Source organism: Coffea arabica, chromosome 10c (genome assembly GCF_036785885.1).
Source record: "Coffea arabica cultivar ET-39 chromosome 10c, Coffea Arabica ET-39 HiFi, whole genome shotgun sequence".
Lineage (NCBI taxonomy): Eukaryota > Viridiplantae > Streptophyta > Magnoliopsida > Gentianales > Rubiaceae > Coffea > Coffea arabica.
In genome coordinates, this window is record NC_092329.1 from 42,994,231 (window position 1) to 43,011,261 (window position 17,031).

Consider the following 17,031-nt stretch of genomic DNA (forward strand, 5'->3'; position numbering starts at 1 on the left):
CAGCCGCGTTCGACAGTGTGGGTGTCGTAGAAACTTTGCCTACCCAAATACACTAGTTTTATCGGTGGCAAAGGAACGCGAGGAGTTTGCTAAGGAAAATACTAAGCTGGAAGCTGTGGTTGCTGCGTTGGAAGCTGAGGTGACTCAGGCTAAGGCGACCAATGAGAAGCAAGCCTCGCGTATTAAAGAGCTAGAATATGACGTGCAAGAGGTCGAGGAAAGAGTTGATGATCTATGTGATCAGTTGAGAGATGCACGCGAGCGCGAGACTAAGCGAGCTCGTAAGGTCAGGGGTCGTGCTGAGGCGATCCTTAACCTATGCGACGACGGACTCGAGGAGTCTAGTGACGAGGCCTCGTATGCTGGGGCCGAGGCTGGGGAGGAGTCTACCCCATCGCCTGGGTCTCAGACCCCGGCGACTGATTAGGCCTTGATCTTAGAGGCTTCTTTTGGCTAGTGGTGGCTCTTGTGTGTACATAGGGATAGGGATAGAGCCTTAGCTAACCGTTTTGGATGTAGAGTTAGCTACGTGTAAATCTCTTTTGATAGGCCTATCCTCAGGTGGATCTTTTGTGTACGTACGTGCTTTGGCCTTACCTGACTGACTGCTTGTATATATGTTTGGCTCGTATATATGTGTGCTTTTGATCTTGTTTGAAATGCATCGTTATGTGCTAAGTGAAAGTTTATTTGCTACTTATATGCTTTGTTACTGCTTTGGTTTAGTAATCTTGCCTAGACCAAGTATATCTTATGGAAGGAACGCGAAGTGGTCGGGGACGTGGGCGCGGTATTAGGCAACCCACACCAGTTAGGGAAACGGGGGAAGCTTCTACTGGACCGAATCCTGAACCCCAAATAGACCCTAATGTGCAAATAGCTGCTGCTATGCAGCAAATGACCAACCTACTTGCACAAGTAGTGCAACAACAGGGCCAAAACCCAAACCCTAACCCCGGAAATCCTGGTAACCACGTTGAGAGCGAGGATAGAGCTCTTGAGCGTTTTCAAAAGTTTTCCCCACCAAAGTTTATTGGGGGACCCGACCCTGACGTCGCCGAGAAATGGCTGGAGAAAATGGTTGATATATTCGCGGCCCTACACTACCCGGACGAACGGCAGGTCACTTTTGCCGTGTTTCAACTTGAAGGGGCTGCCCGTTCCTGGTGGAACGTGATTAGACAAAAATGGGAGCGAGAGCAGACTCCGAGAACGTGGGTGAACTTCATCCGGGAATTTAATGCCAAGTTTTTCCCTCCTCTAGTTCAGGAGAGGAAGGAGGACGAGTTTATCCGGCTCCGGCAAGGGGCTCAGACGGTGGCGGAGTATGAGAGCCAGTTTACCCGCCTGTCCAAATTCGCGCCAGAGTTAATCATGACTGAGCAACGACGAGTGAGGCGCTTCATTCAGGGCTTGAACGTTGAGATCCAGAAGGACCTCGTGGCGGCTCAAATTATCACGTTTAGCGAGGCAATGGAAAAAGCCCAACGGGTTGAGAGTGCACGGCTTCAGGTCCGAAATTTCCAAGCCAAGAAGCGTGGCTTTCCTGGGAGTACTTCTGGACAGGGTGAGAAGAGCACTCCCTCCAAAATTGGACGAGGCATGGGTGGTGGTCGACAGTCCGGAGCAGGTAGAGGGACTCCGTTTAGGGGTGGACAAGCTGTGCGAGGACCGAGGGGAAACGTTCAGAGTGGCTCGGCTTCTGCACCTCGTGGTCCCTGTGGACACTGTGGGAAGACAAACCACACAGAGGACAATTGCTGGAGGAAATTGGGGAAATGTCTGCGGTGTGGAAGTGCAGACCATCAGCTGGCTACATGTCCGGTCCTGAAACAAGACGGAAAGGGGAGCCAACTACCGTCGAGGACCAATACTGGACCGGCCAAGGGAGACGGATCCAAACCAAAAGTGCCGGCTAGGGTATATTCCTTAGAGCCTCACCAGATCCCAGAGTCTTCCGAGGTGGTGGAAGGTACGATCCCTATTTTCCACCGCTTTGCCAAAGTTTTAATTGATCCTGGTGCCACTCATTCGTTTGTTAACCCTGATTTCATGTGTGGCATCGATATAAAACCTGCTAGCTTACCATATGACTTAGAGGTTAGTACACCTACGGGGAGTCAACGTTTGGTGACTAGTATGGTTTATAGGGATTGCGACGTATGGGTAGGTGAAAGGAGGTTTTTAGGAGACCTGATTAGCTTGTCCATTACAGGGTACGACGTGATTTTGGGAATGGACTGGTTAGCCAAATATAACGCCCAACTGGACTGTAAAACGAAAATAGTTGAATTTCGCATTCCTGGCGAGGCAACCTTAAGGTTAGATATAAGGGGTAGGTTAGCCTCATCTGCTCTCATTTCGGGCATTCGAGCTAGGAAATTGATAAGTAGAGGGGCGCAAGGATTTTTGGCCTTCTTAATTAATACCCCTACGGATAAGTTAAAAGTGGAAGACGTGGCCATAGTGAGGGAATTTCCGGATGTGTTTCCTGATGAGTTAGTGGCCTTACCTCCGGAAAGGGAGATAGAATTCCGAATAGATCTTTTACCTGGAACCGCACCTATCTCCAAAACCCCTTACCGAATGGCGCCTGCAGAACTTAAAGAGCTTAAGTTGCAATTACAAGACCTTTTGGAGCGGGGATTCATCCACGAGAGTGAGTCTCCTTGGGGAGCTCCTGTTCTATTCGTGAAGAAAAAGGATGGAACTTTGAGGATGTGTATTGACTATAGGGGGCTGAACAACATGACGATCAAGAATAAGTATCCACTGCCCCACATCGACGAGTTGTTTGACCAGCTGCAAGGAGCAGTGGTCTTCTCGAAGTTGGACCTCCGACAGGGATACTACCAGTTGTTGATTAGGAAGGAGGACATTCCGAAAACTGCTTTCAACTCGAGATACGGGCATTACGAGTTCGCCGTTATGCCCTTTGGATTGACTAATGCTCCCGCCGCCTTCATGGACCTAATGCATAGGGTTTTTAAACCCTATCTAGACCGGTTTGTCGTGGTGTTCATTGACGACATTTTGGTCTACTCTAAGTCACGTGAGGAGCATGAGGAACATTTGAGAGTGGTGTTGCAGACCTTGAGGGAACATCAGCTATACGCCAAGTTTAGCAAATGCGAGTTCTGGTTGGAGAAAGTGGCATTTCTAGGGCACGTGATCTCTCATGAAGGTATTTCGGTGGACCCGGCGAAGGTTGAGGCCGTGACAAATTGGAAGAGGCCAGAAACCCCCACGGAAATTCGTAGCTTTCTAGGGCTAGCTGGGTACTACCGAAGGTTCATTAAGGATTTTTTCAAACTGGCAGGACCTCTAACTGACTTGACAAAGAAACATGGCCAGTTTATCTGGAACGGCCGATGCGAAACGAGTTTTCAGGAATTAAAGAAAAGATTGACCATGGCTCCAGTACTGGTCTTGCCAAATGGAGTGGACGGGTTTGCAGTATATGCAGACGCGTCGCGAGAAGGATTGGGATGTGTTTTGATGCAGAACCGGAATGTGATTGCTTTTGCCTCTAGGAAATTGAAGCTTCACGAGCAGAACTATCCGACTCACGATCTAGAATTAGCTGCAGTTGTGTTTGCTTTGAAAAAGTGGAGGCATTACCTATATGGGGTGACCTTCGAAGTGTTTTCGGATCACAAGAGTCTTAGGTACCTCTTTTCCCAGAAGGAACTGAATATGAGACAACGGCGATGGATGGAATTTCTAGAGGACTACGATTGTACAATCAACTACCATCCGGGAAAGGCAAATGTAGTAGCGGATGCCTTGAGTCGTAAAGTGCAAGTAGCAGGGCTAATGATTAAGGAATGGGATTTACTAGAATTCGTGTGCGAGTGGAAACCCTGTCTTGGGAGCTATAAGGTGATATTTGGCAATATTAGGGTTACATCCACTCTACTGGAACATATAAAAGAGGCGCAAGGCGAGGATGTGATGGTTCGGAAGTGGAGAGAGAAATTGGAAAAGGGAGAAACTACGGACTTCAATTTAAGTCCTGAGGGTCTTCTGAAGTATCGGAATCGAATTGTAGTACCAAAGGACGAGTCATTGAAAGCAGAAATTCTAGAGGAAGCTCATCGGTCCAAGTATACAATCCATCCGGGTAGCAGCAAGATGTATCAAGACCTAAAAGGAACTTACTGGTGGGATAATATGAAGAGGGAAATCGTGCAGTACGTGCAGAAATGTCTCATTTGCCAGCAAGTGAAGGCGGAGCATCAAAAACCATCGGGTTTGTTACAACCCTTGGAGATACCCGAGTGGAAGTGGGAAAACATCACTATGGACTTCGTTTCAGGTTTACCAAGGACGCAAAGGGGACACGATGCCGTTTGGGTGATCGTTGATCGATTAACCAAATCGGCCCATTTCTTGCCGGTGAACATGAAGTACTCAATGGATCAGTTGGCCCGACTGTACATGGACGAAGTAGTAAGACTACACGGTGTTCCTGTGAGCATCGTTTCCGATCGGGATCCACGGTTTGTGTCGCGATTTTGGCAGAAGTTCCAAGAAACCCTGGGGACGAAACTCAACTTGAGCACTACTTATCATCCTCAGACGGATGGCCAGTCAGAACGGACAATTCAAACTCTCGAGGACATGCTGCGAACGTGCATCTTGGACTTTGGAGGCAGTTGGGGTCAGCACATGACCTTGGTGGAGTTCGCGTACAACAATAGCTTTCATTCGTCGATTCAAATGGCTCCGTACGAAGCTCTTTACGGACGCAAGTGTCGCTCACCGATTTACTGGGACGAAGTTGGTGAAAAGAAGGCACTGGACCCGACGACTATTCCATGGATGGAAGAGGCTCACGAGAAGGTCAAGTTGATAAGGCAACGGCTTCAAACCGCCCAGAGTCGCCAGAAGAGCTACGCGGATAACCGAAGGAAGGATTTAGAATTTGAAGTTGGAGATCAAGTATTTCTTAAGATCACACCCTTACGAAGTCTGACAACGGGGAAAGGAAAGAAGCTTCAACCACGGTACGTCGGACCCTACAAGATCCTTCAGAGGGTTGGAGCGGTCGCGTATCGATTGGAACTGCCATCCAGTCTATCTCGAATCCACGATGTATTTCACGTCTCGATGCTAAAGAAGTACCATCCTGACCCATCTCATGTTTTACAACCGGAGGATATCGAAGTAGATGAATCACTGGCCTACGAAGAGAAACCGGTTCAAGTACTCGATCGAAAGGTCAAAGAGCTCAGAAACAAGAAAATTCCGCTAGTGAAAGTGCTATGGAGAAACCACGGAGTGGAGGAAGCTACTTGGGAGATGGAAGAGGAAATGCGAAAGAAATACCCAAACCTTTTCGGGAATTAAGGTGAGAAATTTCGAGGACGAAATTCTTTTAAGGGGGGGAGAGTGTGAGAGCCCGTAAAACCCTAATTATTTTTCCTAGGGTTATTTCCCCTTTAATTCCATAACTTTGCATTTTCTGGCTTAGAAATATTTTTTGAGAGGATTTTATGAGCAATTATAGTTTTAAGATGATTTTTCTAGCATTGGCGAGTTTTTAGAAAATTAAGGATAAATAATGGACGTGGGACCCACTAGTGCGAAAAGTTCGGAAAAATTCGGCCAATAAGGTTAAGTTTCGGATACTGTTATAAATTTATCGGGTGTTAAGAGATAAGTAGTGTGTGTGAAGTGATTGATGTGAGAGAGAAAAGAAATGATAAGATTGCATTTAATGTAGTGCCACTTGTCACCATGTCATTAGTCTTACTTTAAGAGTTACTATTCACCTTTTGACATTTTTTGACTTTTGACCCAAATAAGTAAATATCTTCAAAAAATTCACCAAAAATTCTCTCATTTTCTTCCTCCATGGCCGGCCCTCCCTAAGCAAGAAGAAAGACAAAACTCTTCAATATTCTAGCCAACTCCAAGCTCAAATCAACTAAACCACTTGCTTAACTTAGTTTTTACTCCATAAATTTCTTCCTTCTAGTGCTAGCAAGTTGTTTGGTGAACTTTGTTTGAAGAGCAAAGGTGTCCTACATCCCTCTTTCTCTTGATTTCTTGGCAAGTGTTGCTTGAACACCCTACTACCTCTAATAATGGTCATATGATGCTTAGAAGTGGCATGAGTGTGTGAAAATGTGATTTATTTCTTGATTTGGCTTGTTATGGTGAAGTTTTTATTTTATTGGGAATTTTTCTGGTTTAATATGATCTTGATGTTGGGGGCTTGTATGATGAATTGTAATGGTTGGAAATGGCTCTAGTGGATGTCAAATGTGGTTAAATGCAACTAATTTTGGATTTGGATGGAAAATTGGAAAGTTAGGGTTCTTGAAGCCCCAATTCTGTCCGGTTTTAGATCACTATGTTAGAGGCCGAATTTGACTTTGCTCAAAACATGAAAGTTGTAGGTATTGATGAGGTTGATGTTCCTACAAAATTTCAGGTCATTTGGATTAATGTAGAATGAGTTATGACGAAATTACTGTAGCTGTTCTGCTTTGAGCAGAATGCGAAAACTGCGATAGTAATTGGCTATTTTGACTGGAATTGGTTTGGATTTTGGAGTTGGTGTCTTCTTATGAAATGTAGCTGAGTGTCTTAGCTAACATATGCCTTTGGAATTTCGGCATTTGGACTTGTAAGGACTGAGATATACCGATTACAGTTTTTTGTGTTTTGCGAACCTGTTTTAGGAATTCTGGGTTAGTATTTGGCATTTTCGACCTAGTTAAGCTAGGAACTGGATTGAGTGGTCTTCTACATTATTGTAGCCCTGTTCCATAGCTTCGAAACGGTGGGTCTTACACCCCCAACCGATATTCGTAATGAGAGTTGTGCCATTACCGCATAATGAGTGTAAAACAGTTTTCTATATGGGGGCCATGGCTAAGGCCATTTTCGAATTTCTGGTTTGCTATTATGCACACTTATGTATATGAAACCCTATTGGGGTTGTGTTTAGCGTTGCTATATGACTCGTTATCGAGTCTCATTGTATGTGTTATATGTTCTAGGGCTTGAAGGTAGTGCACGACGGCTTGGTGATCGTGGTACATGAAATACCACTTACTTACTTGGTGAGTATACTACTCACTTACTTGTTATAATGTGGCTTTGTGCTATGTGTATTTGATGCCTTGAAGGCTTATTTGGTTATTGGAAATGATTGAGGTGAGGGTGTACTTGATCGCCCTCACCCCTCATGACTTTATTCGTGGCTATTGATTGTTTTACTGAAATACTGCACTGGATATATGAAATACTGCATTCCATTCATGGAAACTAATTTGGTGTCGTTGGACGAGTATCCAATGGCTTTACTGCATTTATGAGCTCAACCCCGCATGGTAGTTAATTGGATCGAGCCGGCGAGGGCTTGGTCGTGAAAATTATCATGCCACGGGGACTGTACTGGGGAACCTTGTGGTAATGAGACCCTTGGTTCCGGTAAACTCGAGTATTACCAAAAATATTACTGAATGGAGTGCGGGCCCGGTTGGGGTATGATAGGTGGAAGGAATGGAAGTAAAGTGTAGTCTACGGTTTGGTACTTTTAACATTGACGGAGGGTCAATGGGGTTGGATCAAGATTACAAGCGTGGAATTGGGCTCTTGAGAGCCGACCGTATCCTTTTACTGTTTTGCTTCATTGCTTATTTGTGCACTTTAAATGAAGGTTCATTCTTATATGACTTTGATTGCTTATTGGGTGGTATACCACTGGGCTTTGGCTCATTCCGTGTTATTTGTTTTCCTTACAGGGATATAATTGCTTTTGAAAATGGACTGGATAGTCAATTGCCATACCGAGCTTGTAAATGTCTTTTGTATAGCTCTTGAAGTGAAACCCTAATGTATAACGGGTTCATTTCCTTTTGATAGGCAAATCGAATGTGTACTCCTTAATGAATAGTTTTGGCATGCCATTATGGTTGTAAATGTTGATTTCCATTGTATATATATGCTTGGCTATGGTTTAGATAAATTTCGGCTTCCGGTTTTTCTTTCGTTTTATTTTATTTCGTGTTTTGACTTGTTTGCGCGCGATGTTATGTTCCGGAACGTTTTAGATTGACGTAAACCGTACCGTTAGTCCTGGCGAGAGCTGGGCAGGCAGTCCGCTAACCCCTTTGGTTCGCCTTAGGGGAAGGTGGGGCTGTCACACAATAAAAAACCAATTTCTTAGTATTTACATTTTATATTAAACCATGATATTGTTCTGCAGTTCGAAGTATATATAGAACTACTTATGAAGGTATATTTTCTTTTGCCAAGAACAACTGATACAATGTTCTTCAATTATCCTCTAAAATTGATGGTTAGTGAAAAGCCTTTATATTGCCAAATAAAAGATTTTTCAGTTTTATTAGAATAGATAACTAAAAATATAAAGCCAAGTAAATACAGCAGACATAATTTTTACTTGTTTGTTAATTTGAAATTAAGTTTTAATGGCAAGAGGCTAGTTGTTCTCAAATCATAATTTTCTCTTCCATTTGTTGCAATTGAAATACCGAAATTAAGAAATGGAGTCCAAAAAAAAAAAAAAACTGAAGAAAGAAAGACATTTTTCTCTGATGTTATCTTGTATGGAACTACCATTACTGTTAATTGTTACTTATAGATCTAGCATCAAAGTAGGGCGGTGAAAAATCATTTCCCTTATTGTAGTAACGGGAATTACTAGATGAATCAGTTAGGCTCCTTTGGAAAAACTACACCGGTAAATCTCCTCTTCCGTTTCGACCAAAAAAAAAAAAAAAAACTCCTCTTCCGTGATTCTCTAAACACAGTGACTCTATCTCTCCATATTCATGTCTATTTTAATATTTTCTTTGAGTTGGGGCTAGTTATCTATGATTTTTTCTATTTTCTTATCAACATACTTTGTGATTTTTAAAGGATGTAAAAAGAAAATTGGATGTTTATTCAATTGTCAAGCACCTGACGGTGAGAAACGGAAATACGGGAAATAGAAAGCTCTTCTTCACGAAAGTTTGTTTTCAATTTTTTTGTTTAATTATCTGAATTTTCTTATCAACATACTTTGTGATTTTTAAAGGATGTAAAAAGCAAATTGGATCTTTATTCAGTTGTCATGCACCTGACATCGAGAAACGGAATAAACGGGAATAGAAAGCTCTTCTAAACCTTTCGCGTAAGTTTGTTTTCAATTTTCTGAATAATTTTGATGTTTTTGGTTCTATTTGTAAGGTATAGGAAAGATATGTTTTTTATCTAATTTTTTGGTGTTTCATTTTTCATTATACGTACTCTTGCTTTTTGCTATGGCTTGATTCTGTTATTTTTTTTTTGGGTTTGGTGAGCTCTCTCTTTCTATCCTTTTATGTTAGACGAGTATCTAGGTAGATGTTTATTTATTTTACTGTAATAATATGGTATTTTTGCTCAATTTTATGTAGAAAATTTAAGAATCATTTTATGGAGAGCAGGAGAAACATCTAAAGAACAACCTTATTGCTATTGTACATTCGTTTCCCTCATTTTTAGGAATTTTTGCTATTTGATTGCTGAAGTTTGCTACTCCTCTCCATGAATGTTTTGCCTATTTTGCTATCAAAAGTTTTTTTCCCCTTCCTTTTCATTCCAAGTCCAGGTCCGATACTGTAAGTTTTTTCTTCTTTTTGGTTATAAAGAAACAAAATATTTCCAATTTCCTTAAAATTTTTATTTACTCTGAAACTAGTCATTGGCTTATTTATTTAATTATTTGTGATTTCGGAGAAGCTCTGCCAAGGTTGACACGAGAAAGGCTGAATGTGTTCTTATTACAATGAAAGACCTATTTTGATTTAAATTTTAATCATGTTGTTGTAAGTTTGTAAGATTATTATTTGCTAATAAGCTGATAGAGCTAGAGTGTAGAAGAAAGAATCTGACAAGTGATTCTAAGCTGTGGAAGGGAAAATTTTGTAATGCACAACGACATAGCTTTGATAATCTCATACTGGAAGGATATCAACAGCAGAGTCCACGCTTTATTTCCTTTTTTGGTTTTTCCTTTTTTTAATTCAAATTAATGTTTTAATTGATCACCCTTTTGGCTTTAATTTACATTGGCATAGCACGAATAATCTTGTACTGCAGACTATTGCTAAATTGAAGGAATCCCACCGATTTACATATTCTATTAACCACACAATTTAGTGAGTGGCGCTTTTCCTCTTTGGGAAAAAAATAAATAAAGAAAGAAGGGCTTCATTTTTTGGGAATCTCATAGTTTAATTATCTGGAAATGAGGCAGGAAGATCTCCAGATAGCAGCTTGGTGAGAACCCAAATGAACTTTGGAGTAACTTCTCCTTTGCTGAGCTAGATGTGATTACACCGTACACGGTGGTAACAATAATGAAGAATACTGGTGGTTATCAAAAACCATTGTATAGTGGCATTTCTGATTCTCAAATCGTTATAAATTTTGAGGATGCTAAGGTGGTTTCAATCGAATAATTAAAAGTTGCACCTGAATATATCATGATCAAAACATTGGTGTTTCGTTGAGAATTTCTCTAACTTTATGGTTGTTGATCTTTGGTTGATTTTGTTGGAAAAAAAATCTCATGGAATTGTGCAAAGTGGCATCAGTTAAAGGATGATGATGTTGCTTTATGAGTCAGATTTTCTTTGGTTTCTGGAAGTTTTTCTTTTGGCAATTCCTAGTTTGTCATTGATGGCTGCCATTTTATGGTTTCATATTGGTGAGCCACGCAAGTAGGTTGTAGTCAGTTGTGTGTGTGTGTGTTTTTAGCAATTGCTTGCACAAGTTGTTCACCGTGTTTTCTTCAATCAATACTTGAAGTAAGGGTCCGTTTGTTTCAGGTGAAAATGTTTTCCAGGAAAATATTTTCCTAATTTCCCGTGTTTGGTTGCACAAAAGTTACTGAAAACATTTTCCTATGTAAAATATTTTCACTCATCTTATGGAAAACAACTTCCCTTCCAAACTTACTGAAGTTGTTTTCTGAAATGCATGCATCCCGCCTGTAATATGTTCCAAATTTACTGAAAACATCTTGTAGTATGTTCTTTTTTTTTTTTAGTGTAAACAGGAGGATTCGAACCCAAGACCTTTTCCTTACATTCTCTCCCCCGTACCACCCAACCCAACCCAACCCTCCCCCTAGTATATTCAAAATTAAAAAAAAAAAACTTCATCCTGCTCATTCTATGCTAGTAATTAATTATGTATAATAAGAACATTCTTTTCTAGAGAAACTTTCAGCAGTGAGAGTGCAAGATATATGTCACAATAAGCATTGCATGTGATTGATATTTGACACCAAGTGGCCAGCAATTTGTTTATTGCTTAAGGAGATATTTTTTATTCATATATACATTTCTCCAAGATTTTTTTAAAGTTAAACAATGAGATAAGTTTTCTTATTTTACATGGGAAGAAGTATGTAGTTATAATGTGTAGAAAGTAAAGATAGAGATAAAAGTGAAAATATTTCAAAAGTTAAACAAACACCAGAAAAATGAAGTAAGAAAATATTTTCAATAAACTAACCAAACACCTGAAAATGATGAAAGGGAAATGATTTTCATGGAAAATTATTTCCACGGAAAATATTTTCCCAAGGAAAACATTTTACTTCCAACCAAACAGACCCTAAATGATTTTCAATTGTCTTTTCAGTTTTTTTTTTTCTCATATAACCCAAAAGCTTTCCTGTTTTCCTTTCTAAATGCAGCCTCACTTTTTACCATGTGATCATCCTTTCTTTCTAAATCCGATCTTATTTCATGAAGCGAAAGGCTACATAACCTCTTTTAAATTTGTTCACTGATCCACTATGTTAGTGCCATTTTTTAAATATAGCGATCTTTTTTTTTCTCATTTTTATTTATTTACATATTATTGTTTTCATTTTCTCTTTTACTAATTGAAGAAAGAAGTTTCCTGCATGCTATCACAAACTTTGACCGCAAACAACCTGTTTTATCAACTTCTGGAAGCCTCTTACAGGGACTTCCAGACACTTTTGGATACGTTGGAGTTCCAGGAAAATGAGTTCATGAATTTTCAATTGAGGCGACTATTAATACCGGCATCATTTTTGAAGGGAAAAAAAAAGAGGAAACAGATAGTAGCGATAATGCGATCGTATCATAATTTATTACACGTTTCACAACTCTGAACTTTTTAGGTTCACCGTGTTGTCATTCGCGTTTCGTACTTCTCACGGATGTAAACAAAAGACAGATTGGAAAAGTAAGACATGAGAATTGATTAACTTTTCCAACTTCTTTGAACTTCCCTGCATACTTTAGCCCAATTCACTATCAATTTGAAAGATTTTAACTCCGTTTGAATTAGTTATTTTTGAAAATATTTTATTATAATAATATATATATATATTTTTAAATTGTAGATATATTTTTTATGTTGACAGAATTTTTAAAATATATTTTAAAATATCTTTTAAAATTAAAAGTTACCTTTTAAAACTACGTCAGAATCATAGTTGGACAGCTCAGGCTTGTTGACAAACCTGAAATTCTCTGGTAGTTAAGATAAAACTGACATGGAACCACTGACAGTTACAAAGACAAGTGGCATAAACTCAAGGGTGTATCGAGAAAACTTCATAACGGAAAGGGGGCCGGGTCCACTTGCGTGCTTGTTGGAACTTGATAAGTCAAGACTCCAATTGCCACATATAATAGGCTGTATGAATCATCTACGGCAGAGTTATGAACTGATGTATATGTATCATGGATTAAACGGTCCTCATCACTGTCGTATTCTTAGTTATTCCAAATCCCTTCAACCATGTGCAATTTTACTCCAATCAAATGTACCTGTTGGTCTTGGTCAATACCCTGGTTTGATTTGAATTAACAACCAGAACTAAGAGAGTTGAATATTAAGAGTTCCACTGTGATCAACTTCCTGAATTTTCTTTTTTTTTTTTCTTTGTTTGCTTCGTAGAAATGATAACTTCGTCCTTAAAATCTGCAGCGAGCAAATACATCAAATGAAACATGACATAAATACATATATATCTGAAAATCAATAATTACAATTGAGCTGAAAAATCAATTCAAATAAATAGATAACATCGAAGGTTGAGTATATCATCTTTCATCTAAATGAATCATTTTTAACCCAATAGGTCTATATATGTCTTTTAACAATTAGATGTAACTAAAAATTGGTTCAAGTTCAAAGAAAAATTTAAATCTAAAAATAATAAATGAAGAAATTATAGATTTATAAAATCTCAAATTTCTTATAAAGATTCAATAACTAAAAAGAAATAACTTAGGAGAAAATAAAACTCTCACTAGAATAATCTAAAAAAGAAGGAACTCTCATTATGAGATTCTAAGGGAGAAGAATTTCGCACTTGAAAATCCTAGAAAAGAACTTATTTAAACAAAGAAACCTAAAAGCTAGAGAGAGGATTCCTCTCCCAGGGGAAATACCATATTTTTCTGGTCTCTTTCCCATGAAAAAATTTGGAGGGGATTTTGATTAGATTAGTTCTAGAGAGAAGCAGAGAAGCACACGATACTAACTTCCAAGAAATTAAAAGCCCAAAAAAGCACATTGGATCAACTCCTTAAAATCTAAATTAAAACTTGAAGTGATCAATCACCTTAGGATTAATTTTTTTTTTAAAAAAAAAGCTATATTATGTGTCAAATTTTTAGGATTAAAAATTGAAGTGATCAATTTAAATTAACTTGTCTGATTAACTTTCATAATTCCAACAATTTTCTGAAGATTCATAAAAAAAAAAAAAAAAACTCAGCTTCAAAAACAAGTTATTTTGGCGTACTCAATTTGAAAATTTCAATGTTGCATAAATATCATTTACCTAATATAAGTGGAGCTGACAATTTCTTCCAACCATATAAAAATCACTCTGGGTTATTGTCGTGCATAAACAATATGTAACTTTAAAATTTCAAAATGTCACTTCAATAAAGTGGCTATTCTTTGTGCTGAAGGAAATATATTAAAAAAAATTAAATTATTAAGCCGGTGATGAGCTTCTTTTCGTTTCCGAGCTATTTGAATTGGACAAAATTAAATTTCTCGAGCCAAGGAAAATGAGAACCTTTACAAGACCAACTTCTTGCTCGTTCGACTTTGAAAATCACAGATTTCTTCGAAACTCACAGAATTCATTCCCTATAAAATGCATCCCCAACTCTCTGACAAACTAACCATTTGAGCACTTGAAGGAAGTCTGAAAAAACCTCCAAAATCGCCTCCCATGGATGTCAAAGTAGAAACTCCAGCATCTCCACCAACCAGCGGTGGCGATGCAAAAACTCCCCTTTTAGCCTCCCAAAAACCAGATTCAACCACCACTCCCCAAACCAATCAAAACACTTCAATCCGGCAAGCAATCTGTTCAACATTCAAGGGCACAGCCTACCTCGCTAGCCGTCTTCCTGCAGGAACAGTCCTTGCTTTTCGGCTCTTATCTCCAATACTTTCCAATCAAGGCGATTGCGACGTAGCTTTCAAAACCATGACAGCTGTTCTCTTGGCTCTGTGTGCGCTTTCGTGCTTCATTCTTAGCTTTACAGACAGTTTCAAGGATGGAAAGGGTAACGTTTTCTTCGGTTTTGCGACATTCAAGGGCTTCTATCCTATTGATAGAACTGTGACCATTTCCCCTGAAGAAGCTGCAAAGAAAAAGATAGGTCCATTGGATTTCTTGCATGGGTTTTTGTCACTGTTGGTTTTTGCGTCTATTGCACTTCTTGACAAAAATATTGTTGACTGCTTTTATCCCACGCCTTCAGTTGAAATCAAAGAGATCATTTCGGTGTTGCCTGTTGCAAATGGGGTGGTCTGCAGTATTTTATTTGTTGCATTTCCCACACAAAGGCATGGAATTGGCTTTGGTGCTGACCCAGATGGTGTCAAATCTTCGTAAACAAACAGATTGGCTTCGGGAAATTTGCCTAGATTATTGTTTTCCATTTCAATTATATCTCCAATTATTATTGTCAATATGTTTTTGAATGATGAATAAATGTTGCTCTCCACAATTGGAAAATATTGTATTCACCAATTTTTTCTTGATTCTTTTATAGTAAAATATAACCAAAACTACAAAAGTTTCTCACACTCTGGTCCAAATATTTTAAAGCTGTTATTCAAAGTTTATTGTGATAAATTCAATAAAGCCTTAATATCATAAGTCCCATATGACAAAAGAACAAGTACAGCTCGAAAGTAAACTTGTTGATCTTGGATTCTAATATTAACTCAAAATTTGTATGTCTTCTATCTTTAAAGAAATCGTTGAAGCTTGAAGGTAATTTTAGGGCAATGGATAACTACTAGTTTTTGCTTCATTCTTTATTCTTTTTCCCCCATCCTAGATAATGTCATTAAGTTGATATTTGATCTGCCGGATTATGTTTGTCAGGAGAAAAAGTCAATATGTTCCCAATAATCCTCCTCTAGTATTAGTTTCTTAGTGAAAAGAAAGCAAAGTTACTTATTTTAACGGACTTTCCTATGCTTTATAAAATTTTGCGTACTTAAATTGACAACATACGGAGAACAGAAAGTTAGTTAAGAATAAACTATTTATAAGTATTTGTTTTATTTGAGATACCTCGTAAGAAAATCCGAATTTCTTTTTGTTTTGTTTAGCTTTCAATTTCTTCACTACTCGTTGGTTTTATTTGTCTTCTCTTGAAACCAATAACTTGCATAGCCTGGAATAAAACATGGGCATAAGTTGCAACTCATAAATGAAATGGAAACTCGCACCATTCATCCTCACATATCGAGTCTGTAGAATTATAGTCCCTAGCATATTAAATGTGCTTCTGTTTTGTCCTCCGATGCCTTTTTAGGTCAATTTTGACTAAATGAGCCATGGACCCCTCACTTTAAAGGGGTAAATTGAAAAGTCACTTATTGCATTGATGCAAATATAAAGGATCAATTTATTCAATCAAAGCACTTGAAAATTTGGATTATATACCTGTGGCTACTCATTTACATATTAACGTAATGCCCAACCAAGTCAAATAATAAATGTCGAACTAATAAATACTCGTTTCGTCCCACTTTGATAGTTCTGATTCTTTTTTCACACAGTTTAATAAAAAGCAGTTAATTTTGTTGGAACAATCAATTTAAGTAGTCATTCTTCTAAAATACCCTCACATTAATTAGAGTACAACTTTATGGGAATTTGAATTGATGGTAAAAAAAGAATCAACTCTCATTAAATAGGGTAGGTTTATAATAACAACAACTTACATTGAATAAAGGTATTTTAGGAAAATTAAAATACAACTACATGTTTCAATTGAAAAGTGGACTACAATTTGGGACAGACGAAAAAGGAAATAAAAAGCAGTTAATTTTGTTGGAACAATCAATTTAGGTAGCCATTCTTCTAAAATACCCTCACATTAATTAGAGTACAACTTTATGGGAACTTGAATTGATGGTAAAAAAAGAATCAACTCTCATTAAATAGGGTAGGTTTATAATAACAACAACTTACATTGAATAAAGGTATTTTAGGAAAATTAAAATACAACTACATGTTTCAATTGAAAAGTGGACTACAATTTGGGACAGACGAAAACGGAAAACAGGACTATCAAAGTGGGACGGAGGGAGTATAAAATAGCCAGTTTAGATTTTAATACCTAAATGTCCTTTAAAAAAATCTAAATCCCTTAGCTTTCTCTCTTTCTGCTAACAAAAGTTATAAAAAAAATTTCCGCACCTAAATAAAAAAATTTGTAAAAACTTCAAATTCAAACAATAAAATCAAATTAACCAACTTGAAATTATAGATGCGGACAAATAAATCTATTTCAATGGTGGTGGAGCTTGGCTGAGTTCTCTTCTTCCTTCCAAGGAATTTTCAATTGCTTTGTGGGTGGTCGTGGTGGCAGTGGCGACAGCGGCATGAGAGGAGATGTAGGAGTGGAATTGGCCACAAGATTTTACAAGAAGATTTCAATTTAAAAATTAGGTCACGAGAAAAGGAATTTGGGGTGGATGCAGCAA

At 38.5% G+C, this 17,031-nt stretch overlaps 1 protein-coding gene and 1 pseudogene across 1 annotated transcript; both read left to right on the top strand.

Moving 5' to 3' along the window:
* LOC113714091 (flotillin-like protein 3) overlaps positions 1-17,031 on the top strand; it is a 100,136-nt pseudogene that overhangs the window by 25,316 nt on the left and 57,789 nt on the right.
* On the top strand, positions 14,084-15,058 carry LOC140016227 (protein DMP6-like). Its single transcript, XM_072069695.1, has one exon. The coding sequence runs from the start codon at positions 14,249-14,251 to the stop codon at positions 14,918-14,920; it is 672 nt and encodes a 223-aa protein (XP_071925796.1). The 5' UTR covers positions 14,084-14,248; the 3' UTR covers positions 14,921-15,058.